This window comes from Panthera uncia, chromosome B1 (genome assembly GCF_023721935.1).
Source record: "Panthera uncia isolate 11264 chromosome B1, Puncia_PCG_1.0, whole genome shotgun sequence".
Classification (NCBI taxonomy): Eukaryota; Metazoa; Chordata; class Mammalia; order Carnivora; family Felidae; genus Panthera; species Panthera uncia.
This window is the reverse complement of record NC_064811.1, coordinates 158012184-158023664: the sequence shown is the minus strand read 5'-3', so window position 1 is coordinate 158023664 and position 11481 is coordinate 158012184. Positions and strand designations below refer to the sequence as shown.

Below are 11481 nucleotides of genomic sequence, written 5' to 3'. Positions count from 1 at the left end.
TATATATATATATATATATATATATATATATATATATATGTGATTTAAATAAATAAAGTAAAAAAAAAAAAAAGAATACCTTACTATTTTAATGGTGCTGTGTAAATCACTCTATCTCTAGTAAAAAAAACTTAAATAAAAATAACTAATAACTTATTAATGGATGCACAATATAAAAAGATGCTAAGTATGACACAACAGTTTAAAATATGAGAAGTAAAAGTGTAGTGCTTGTGTATGCAATTGAAGGTAAGTTATTATCAGCTTAAAATAGACTGTTATATCTACAAAATGTTTTATATAAGCCTCACACTAACCACAAAAGAAGAAACATAGTAGAACACACAAAAGAATTAAAGCATACTCTAAAAATAAATAAACAAATAAATAAATAAATAAATAAATCATGAAAGAAGATAGTAAGAAAGGAAAAAAGGAACAAAAGAACTAAAAACAGTCAACAAACAATGAAATGGCAATGAGTCCTTAGCTATCAATAATTACTTTAAATAGAAATGAACTAAAGTCCCATATCAAAAGACACAAAGTGGCTGAATAGACTTAAAAATATATACATATCCAACAATATGCTGCCAAAAGAGGCTCACTTATAGTGTTAAGGACACACCGGTTGAAAGTGAAGGGACAGAAAAACATATTCTATGCCAATGGTAACCAAAAGAGCAGGAACGGCTATATTTATATCACATATAATAGACTTAGTCAGAATTGGTTGCAAGAGACAAAGAAGGCCATGAAATGGGGATAAAGGAGACAATTCATCGATGTAATAATTTTAAGTATTTATGTACCTTCCACTGGAGCATTTAAATATTTAAACCAAATAGTGACAAAAGTGAAGAGAGAAACAGACAGCAATACAATACTAGTAGTAGACTTCAATACCCCACTTTCAACATCGGATAGGTCATCCAGACAGAAATTTCTTTTTATTTATTTTGAGAGAGAGCATGCGTGAATATGTGAGCAGCTGGGGAGGGCAGGCAGAGAGGAAGAGAATCCCAAGCAGGCTCCACACTCTCAGTGCACAGCCCAACACAGGGGCTCGATCTCACAAACCGTGAGATCGTGACCTCAGCCAAAATCAAGAGATGAATGCTTAGCCAACTGAGCCACCCAGGTGCCCCCAGACAGAAATTTAATAAGGAAACAGCAGATCTAAAGAACTTTATAGACCAAAATGGATCTAACAGACATAAACAGAACAGCCATGCAACAGCAGCAGAATACATACTCTTCTGAGGCACACACAGAACATTCTACAGGATACAACTTATGTTGGGCCACAAAGCAAGACAACATATTTAAGAAGACTGAAATCATATCTAGTATCTTTTCCAATCACAATGGTTTGAAACTAGAAATTAGTAACAGGAGGAATGTGTAAAATTCACAAAAAATGTGGAAAGTAAACAACACACTCCTGAACGACCAATCCTGTCATTTGCAACAGCATGCATGGACCTTGGGGACATTATTCTAAGTGAAGAAAGTCTGACAAAGACAGACAAATACCATATGATCTCACATATATGTGGAGTCTTTAAAAAAAAAGGGGGGGTGGTGAAGCCTCACTCATAGGAAAAATGGGGAGATGTTGATCCAATAGTACAAATCTCCAGTTAAAAGATGAGTAAGTTCTGGGTATCTAATAGTCAGCCTGATGATTGTAGTTAACAATATTATACACTTGAAAGTTACCAAGAAAGTAAATCTTAAATATTGTACCACCAAAAAAAAAAAAAAAGAAAAAAAATTATATTTATGGGAGGTTATAGAAGTGTTAACTAACCTTACTGTGGTAGTCATTTCACAATATATACATGTATCAAATCATCACACTGTACACCTTAAACATATAGCATATTAAATGTTAATTATATCTCAATAAGCTGGGGCAAGGGAGGGGCGGGGAGCCAAAAGGGAGAAGCAAAGATCGTAGAAACATTATTTGAGATTTAGGGTTCCAAAGCTCTTTATTTGTTTCTTTGGTTTAAATCAATTAATCCTGTTATACTTTAATTCAATATTATCTGAGTTTTTTGTGGGACTTAAGAGTACTGACTACAATCTACAGAGTAAAAGTTCATAAATTCAAAAAACATCAAAAGTAGACAGTTTCAGAAACACAAAAGTAAATTCACCAACACATAGAATCCGGGAATATATCTAAAGAAAAATTTAATGTTACCAGTGTGTGCTCCAGGAATGCAAAGATAATTTAATGTTAGGGAATTTATTGATATAACCCAGCACATATCAATAGGTCAAAGGTAAATAATGATTATTTTTTTTAATGTTTTTATTTATTTATTTTTGAGAGAGAGAGACAGCACAAGTTGGGGAACAGCAGAGAGAGGGAAGGACACAGAAAATCCAAAGAAGGCTCCAGGCTCTAAGCTGTCAGCACAGAGCCCGACACAGGGCTCAAACTCACAAACTGCAAGATCATGACCTGAGCTGAAGTCAGACGCTCAACCAACTGAGCCACCCAGGTGTTCCAAATGATTATCTTCATAGTATCTAATATTTTTTAAATATTTAATATTTTAATGTCAAAGAACTACTTATAAAATGTAAAATCTACTGTTTATTTTTATCCTTATTCAATAGGATTAAAAGGATACTGCATTAAGTGAAAAATACCATGTACCCCAAGCGATTAGCCAAAATCATACATAACCTTGAAAGGCTAAACGCATTCCCACTCATGTCAGAGTCAAGACAAAGATGCACACTATCACTATTTACAATTATTCTGGAAGTGCTATCATTGCAATTACACAAGAAAATAAATCCAAACTGTAAATATGAGAAAGGAAACCAACTTTTTATCATTTGCAGATGATGACTTTTACTTAGAAAATTCTAGGATGTGGAGAAACGGGAACCCTCTTGCACTGTTGGTGGGAACGCAAATTGGTGCAGCCGCTCTGGAAAGCAGTGTGGAGGTTCCTCAGAAAATTAAAAATAGACCTACCCTATGACCCAGCAATAGCACTGCTAGGAATTTATCCAAGGGATACAGGAGTACTGATGCATAGGGGCACTTGTACCCCAATGTTTATAGCAGCACTCTCAATAGCCAAATTATGGAAAGAGCCTAAATGTCCACCAACTGATGAATGGATAAAGAAATTGTGGTTTATATACACAATGGAGTACTACATAGCAATGAGAAAGAATGAAATATGGCCCTTTGTAGCAACGTGGATGGAACTGGAGAGTGTGATGCTAAGTGAAATAAGCCATACAGAGAAAGACAGATACCATATGGTTTCACTCTTATGTGGATTCTGAGAAACGTAACAGAAACCCATGGGGGAAGGGAAGGGAAAAAAAAAAAAAAAGAGGTTAGAGTGGGAGAGAGCGAAAGCATAAGAGACTGTTAAAAACTGAGAACAAACTGAGGGTTGATGGGGGGTGGGAGGGAGGGGAGGGTGGGTAATGGGTATTGAGGAGGGCACCTTTTGGGATGAGCACTGGGTGTTATATAGAAACCAATTTGACAATAAATTTCATATATTAAAAAAAAAAAAAGAAGTCAAAGGTTTGTAAGAGAAAAAAAAAAAAAGAAAATTCTAATATAGTTGACAATAGAAATAGGTAAACACTAAGTGTATGCCTGGTAACAAAATAAACATATACAAATGAAATTTTTTCTGAATATCAATAATACCCAGTCAAAAATACAAACAAAATAGCTTCTCTTGTCAGTAAAAACCAATTAGAAACTGAAATATAACAAAACAGAAAATATAACAGGAGAAAACGGGCCTATTCATAATAACAATAAAAATCTACCCAATAATAAAATTAACAAAAAACATAAATACCTTTATTAGTAAATCTTTAAAAGAAGACCCCTCAAAAATGGACACACATACCATGTTCTACTTTGAGAAGACTCAATCATGTAATGATGTCACTTTTCCCCATTATAAGTTTATAAATTTAATGTCATCCCAACCAAAATTCCAAAGCATTTTTTAGTTTTTTAGATTTTAATTTTTTTTGCACCTCAACAAACATTATCTCAAGTTCATCTGGAATTATAAGCGAATAAAAATAGCCAAGAGAACTAGGAAAAAAGAATGGGAGGGTATTTGCATGACCAGATAAGAAAAATACATTATAAAACCAATAAAAACTAAATCAAGGCAGTACTGACACATGAGTAGTTAGACCTATCAATGGGCATGAAGAGGGAAAAAACAAAAATTAAGCCCTAGAATATATAAAAATTTAATCGGTAATTTAAATAAAATTTCAAATTAAAGGAAAGAGATTATAAATGAGGTTAAGGCAAATGATAAGCCATTCTGAAAAAAAATGGCATTAGAACTCAGCATACAGTAATGAATAAATGATAAAAGAGAAAAAAAGAATGCCAACCTCATACTATATACACTCAACATTCCCTTGGATTAAAGAGGCATTAAATAAAAAACAAAATCTACTACAAAATACAAGAGAATAATGATCTGATATACTGATAAAAGTCTTATAAAACATGTAAGTAAAGTTAGAAACCATAAAGGAAGAGAATAACAGCTTTAAATACATAAAAATGCAAACACAGCAAAAAAACCCCACTAAAAACAAAAGAAAGAAGACGCAAGAAGTGAGCTGGGCAAAAACATCATATATGTATATTTGTATATTATATTTGTTACATATGATGTAAATTAAGGTTCTTTAAAATCAATAAGAAATCAAATTCAAAATCAATAAGAAAATAGGCCAATTTTTAAGTGTATAAAGAACATCAACATGGCAAATCACAGAAGAAGGAATAAACATATAGAGACAAAAAAATTCAACATCACTAATAATTAAGAAGAAAGTAAAATAAAAAGGAAACCACCAACGAAAGCTTGAAAATGATAGCTAATCTTGACTATGGTGTGAAGAATTAAAACACTTCCCACTAAAAACTGGTTGGAAAATAAACTATTAAAGCTTTTTCTAAAGAGAATCAGGCACGGGCACCTGGGTGGCTCAGTTGGTTAAGCGTCCAACTCCTGATTTCGACTCAGGTCATGATCTCACGGTTCATGAGTTGGAGCCCAGCACTGGGCTCCATGTGCTGATAGCATGGCGCCTGGTCGGGATTCTCTTTCTCCCTCTCTCTTTGCTCCTCACCCACTCATGCTGCTCTCTCTCTCTCTCAAAATAAATAAATAAACTTAAAAAAGTAAAAGAGAATTCATGCAAAACTCTAAAACCTTAAAAAGTATGCACACCCCATTATAGTAGTTTCACCTCAGGAAACAATCATAATATTCTGAAATTTTTATTTATAAAGCCATTTACCTCAGCATTGTTTATAGTAACTACAGCAATCGAGTTTTTATAGTGGCAACAACAGGCACAAAAATATAAGGGTCTTTTTGTAGGAAAGGAGGAACAGAACTGGAACTGAAAACTCAGTACACAATGACGGAGGTAACTAGCAAGTCCACCCATCTTTTTTATGTGTCACCTTATCAGTCACTTGTGTTCTCTCTCTCTTCCCCCTCCTCTACTCTCCTTTAAATTGGTTTCTTCAATTTGCCCAACACTCCTGCTCCCCCATATCTTTTGTATATGACTGAAGTTTGCCATAACGATTCTAGCCCTGCTCTTGCTTCATAGCATCGCTGAAGAATTCTTACAGTTTCTGCCCTATTCTTAATAGTATTTCTTAATTATATATTCCCCCCCAAAAGGAATTTGTCCTAGCTCATCTTATCATATAGAAACCAATGGTAGTGAGTCAGGAGCTGGCTGACTCTTGACTCATATCTGATCCAAACAACAGTGATCAGGGTAGCAGAGAGCATGGGGGGACAAGCATTATGACATTTCTGGTACTACACATTCTAGTCTAGAGACACACAATCATACACACACACACACACACACACACACACACACACTCACAATCCTGGCAATCACCTAAATGTCCCAATAATAGCAGACTGCTAATAAATTATAGCACCATTGATAATGGAAAGAAATATGCACAGCAACACAGACTAGTGGTTATAATATATGACTGCCAGTGAAATCTGGGTAGTAGAATAACAGCCATTCTTAATTTTGTATTTTCCAAAATCTCTACCAAAAAAACATTAGATTTCTTTTATAAATAAGAAAAGAATAACCACTTACTTTGTATAATGCTTTTTTAATTTTTTTAATTTTAAATTATAAATAGAAAACATTCTGATTACCTTTCCATCATCACATCTTGTACCCTCGTTCACCATCCCAGGATCTGGAACATCCGATCCTAGCTGGAAATCCACACCCCAACATTTGGTGCCTCTACTGGGAGTCTGAATTATAGCAGGCACAATTCCAAATACAGGCATGTCTTGTACATTCTCACACTGAAGCTTTCCACACAAAGCATTCCTGTAAGATAGAGAAATAATGCAAACATAAAATGCACCCACTGTAGATACAAAATAAAAATAAAAATTATATATTTGGACACATAAAGTTTTTTGTTGTTTTTTTTTTACTTAAAGAAAGTTTACTGATAGTTAGCTGAAGGGAGTCTCAACAGAGAAAGCATATAAGAGCAAAGGCACCTAAGCAGGTCTCTTCAAATATGGCAGAGATAACTGGATGCTAGGATGAAATCAGTAGGTGTACCAGGTGGTGTTCCTGCTCCTTCTCTCCCCACCCCTACTCTCTCTTTACTAGCGGTTTAGGGCTCAAACACGTCTAACTAAAGAGTTGTTTATAAATATAATTTTATAAATGCTTTTCCATAGAAAATAATAGAACTATACCAAAATTCGGTTGTGACTTCTTACAGAGTTGCCATAAGGAGAAAATTAGATTCTGTACTATAAAATAATTAAGAAAGGACTCCACCCTTCATGGCTTGGGCTAAGCTAACTCTTAGTTACTTAATTTAAGACTCAATTCATTAACTCATTAATTCACTAATTCAATTCACTGATTCAATATTACAACTCTATGAAGGGTTATCTGATTACAATTCCTATTACCAAGGCTGTGTTAGCTAAATGCCCTTCCTATACCCTTCCATAACACACTAAATACCACTAATATCAACTCTTAAGATGCTATATTGAAATTTTCTACCTGATTGCCTTGTGATCCAAGAATCTACCCTATACTAGAATCTCCTTTATGTTATCACTGCCAAGTCATTATAGGATATTGTTTTCCTCTAATTCACCAATTCCTCTAATTAATCACCCCCTAAAAATTCCCAGTCTAGCTTTCATAAAACTATTTTATTTCTTGAGCTAAAATTTATATCCTTATAACTTTTCCTCATTGGTCCCAGACCTTCCACATGAGATCACACAGCTAATAGCAAATGTCTTTTCCTTCTTCCACATGGCAGCTATTTTAGGACAATTATCACATAGTTCCTAAATACTTATTCACCAGAGCAATATCTTATAATCATTTCTCATGGAACAAGGAAGCTACCCTCTAAATATGTTCCAGGTTCTCTCATTGCCTCTTGAAGCACAGTGCTCAGAGCAGGGCATGAAATTTCAGTTATAGCCTGATAAGCAAATAACATAACAGAGCTCACATTTCCTATATTCTAGATACTGTACTACTATTAGGCCCATGATTACAGTAGCTTTTATGGTAACTACATTACATTATAGATGCCCTTGAACTGATCACTAGCTAAAATTCCTATTTACTTTTTGCATATATTGTTAAGTCTCCTCTTTCCTCCATCCTGCACTTAAGGGTTAGTAATTTTGTCTCATTTACATTTATTCTTATGTCACCATTTATTCCCTAGTTAACCTGAATAAAGTGTTTAAACTTTCTGAGCTTCAGTTCCTTCATCTGAAAAACAAGAGATAAATAATAATGTCTATCTCACATAGTTGGTTGAAATTAGATATGAAAACCTCTAAAACATGGGGCGCCTGGGTGGCTCAGTCAGTTGAGAGTCTGACTCTTGATTTCAGCTCAAATAATGATCCCAGGGTTGTGGGATCAAGCCCCATGTCAGGCTCCACGCTGAGCCTGTAACCTACTTGGGATTCTCTGTCTCTCTCCCTCCATTTCTCTCACCCACCCTCTCTCTCTCTCTCTAAAATAAAGAATAATTTTTTTAAAAAAGAAAACCTCCAGAACAAAGTGTAGCATAAAGCAGACCTTAGTTAACATCTGTTGGACCTACCAAAATTCAAGCTGCGATGATATACTCAGTGTTTCATGTGTAGTCTTGGTGACATGTTAAAAAGTAAAAGGAAAATACTCTTAATGTATAAAAAGCCATAGGACACCTAGGTGGCTTAGTTGGTTAAGTGCCTGAATTCAGCTCAAGTCATGATCTTACAGTTCATGAGTTCAACCCCCACATGAGGCTCTCTACTGTCAGCATGGAGCCTGCTTTTTATTCTCCATCTCCCTCTCTCTCTGCCCCTCCCCTGCTCACTCACTCTCAAAAATAAAAATAATTTTTTTAAAAAATTAAATATATATATATAAATCTGTTAAAAATCAGTAAGAAAAAAACCCACTTCCACAGAAAAAATTAGCAAAGATACAAAAAAGGCAATTCACAAAATAAGGAATACAAACAGCCAACAAAGCTAAGAGGTGTTCATGGTTATATTATAAAAGAAAATTCTATCACAAGCCTCAATAGAATAATTGCTTCAGGCAAGGATCATCAATGCATATTAAAACTATGAAGCAAAACATTGGTGGGAGCAAGTTCCAGGCTCAGCATGGAGCCTGACATGGGGGTTGGGGGTTTGACCACTAATAAAAAGACAACCCAGAATTATGTGCCTCCTTGACATCATGTGCCACTTACGAAGTATTCTTCCCTAAAATGTTTAACCTGAATCTAATTACGACTTTAGATTTAACTTCTGATTTATAGAAAATTTAGGGATAGAGACACATATAAAGCAACCTTGAGAAGAAACTATCAAACAAATCCAGATCACGGGCCATACTAAAAGAACTGGCCCAGTTATTTCCCTCAGATCACTGTCGTCAAAAAGAAAAAAAAATTAATGAAGAAGACTACATATTTTATATTAAAAGTGACATAAGTGGCATGACAACTAAATGTGATGCATGATCCTTGACGGAATCCTGATGTGGCAAAAAAACAGCTATGAAACACAACTTGAGGACAGTTGGAGAAACTTTAATATTGACCAGGTATTACATGATATTAGGAAATTATTAATTTTGGTAGGTATGACATTGGTATTGTGAATGGCCTTATCTGTCAGAGATGAATACTAAAGAATTTAGGAATGAAGTATCATAATGCCTAGAATTTATTTAAAAGTGGCTCAGACAAGTCTAGACAAAGAAAATATGATAGAATGCCAACAATGTTTTTAATCTAGAATATATGGGTTTCATCATACTTCTACTCCTTCTGTATATTTGAAATACTCCTTCTACTCCTCTGTATTCCTTCTGCTCCTCTGTATATTTGAAATTTTTTGTTTAAAAAGTTTTTTAAAAGATGACACCATCTATGTACTGAAAGAGGAGAGCTCTTTCGGTGAAATGCAACAATACAATCTGCACAACAGTGTCTGCAGTATGCACAACAGGAAGCGGGGAGGGGGGAGGAATAAGACTGTACTGGCAGAAAGACACTGCAAAGACATACCAAAAGCTAACAGAAATAGGTACCTGGGGGTAGGGTGGGAAGAGAGAAAAAGAATAAGAGTGGAAGCCACATTTTTCTAGATCTCTTTAAACATCTTTTGAACAACAACAAAAAATCTTAAATAATTATTTACAAATTCATTTAAAATAAAAATGAGGGGCGCCTGGGTGGCTCAGGCATTTAAGCATCTGACTCTTGATTTCGGCTCAGGTCATGATCTCACAGTTCATGGGATCAAACCCTGTGTCAGGCTCTGAGTTCAAAGTGTACAGCCTACTTGGGATTCTGTCTCTTTTCCCTCTCTCTTTGCCCCTCCCCCCACTTATGTGTGCTCACACTTTCTCCCTCTCTCAAAATAAATAAACATTTTTAAAAAATGGGGGCACCTGGGTGGCTCAGTGGGTTAAGCATCCAACTCTTGATTTTGGCTCAGGTCACGATCTCCGGGTCGTGGGACCTGAGCCCCACATCAGGCTCTGCACTGAGTGTGGAGACTGCTTAAGATCACTTGCGCTCTCTCTCTCTCTCTCTCTCTCTCTCTCTCTCTCCCCCTCCAACCCTCTGCTCCTGTCCCCCATTCACGCTCTCTCTAAAATTAAAAAAAAACAAAAAACAAAAAACAAAAAAAGAAACATCTATTTGATATAACAAATTGGAAAAGTCCAGCTAACCCTAGAACATTACATGTTTGAACTGCACAGGTCCACTTAACACATGGATTTTTTACAGTGCAGTCCTGCAAATGTATTTTCTCTTCCTTATGATTTTCTTAATAACATTGTCTCTAGCTTACTTTATTGTAAGAACACAGCATATAATACATATAACATTCAATCAACTATTTTTTTGTTATTGGTAAGGCTTCTGATCAATAGTAGGCTATTGTAATTAAGTTTTAGGGGAGTCAAAAGTTATAAGTGAATTTGTGACTATGTGGGAAGTCAGCATCTCTAACCCCCATGTTGTTCAAAGGTCAACTATAATTTTTGGGGCGCCTGGGTGGCTCAGTCGGTTAAGCGTCCGACTTCGGCTCAGGTCACGATCTCACGGTCCGTGAGTTCGAGCCCCACGTCGGGCTCTGGGCTGATGGCTCAGAGCCCGGAGCCTGTTTCCGATTCTGTGTCTCCCTCTCTCTCTGCCCCTCCCCCGTTCATGCTCTGTCTCTCTCTGTCTCAAAAATAAAATAAACGTTAAAAAAATTTAAAAAAAAAAAAAAAAAAGGTCAACTATAAATTTTTAAGATAACACTCTGGCATTGGTAGGGAAGGTAGGGAAAGCATAAATCAGTTAAATGTTTTGAAGATCAATTTGGAAGTATCTATGAGGAGCCTTAAAACTTATCCATATTTTTTGAGAAAAGCTATTAAGGAAACAATCAGAGAAATAAACAAATACTTCAGCTGTATATATCACAACCTTATTTAAAATAGCAAACTACGGGGTGCCTGGATGGCTCAGTTGGTTAAGCATCCGACTGTGACTCAGGTTATGATCTCACAGTTCATGAGTTCAAACCCCGCATCAGGCTCTGTGTTTGCAGCTCAGACCCTGGAGCCTGCTTCAGATTCTGTGTCTCCCTCTCTCTCGGCCCCTCTCCCACTTGCACTCTGTCCTCTCTCTTTCAAATATAAACGTTAAAAAATATAATAATAAAGTAAAATAAAATAGCAAACTACTAGAAACAACTTGAATTCCTAAAATAAGGAAATGATTAAAAGAAGCTGAATACATCCTATAAACTCTCTTAATATAGTGGAAAGTAAACTGAATTTATAAAATAGTATAAATCATACTTTGCAATTTTGTTTATGCATACA

General features: G+C 35.4%; 1 protein-coding gene across 2 annotated transcripts in view; it reads right to left on the bottom strand.

Annotated features, from left to right (window-relative positions):
• The window catches only part of ADAM9 (ADAM metallopeptidase domain 9), a 144535-nt gene that overhangs the window by 44203 nt on the left and 88851 nt on the right, over positions 1-11481 (bottom strand). For both annotated transcript variants that reach the window (XM_049632415.1, XM_049632414.1), the window contains exon 16: positions 6240-6423. In XM_049632415.1, the coding sequence (XP_049488372.1) occupies positions 6240-6423 (184 nt within the window). The remainder of the gene's footprint in view (positions 1-6239; positions 6424-11481) is intronic.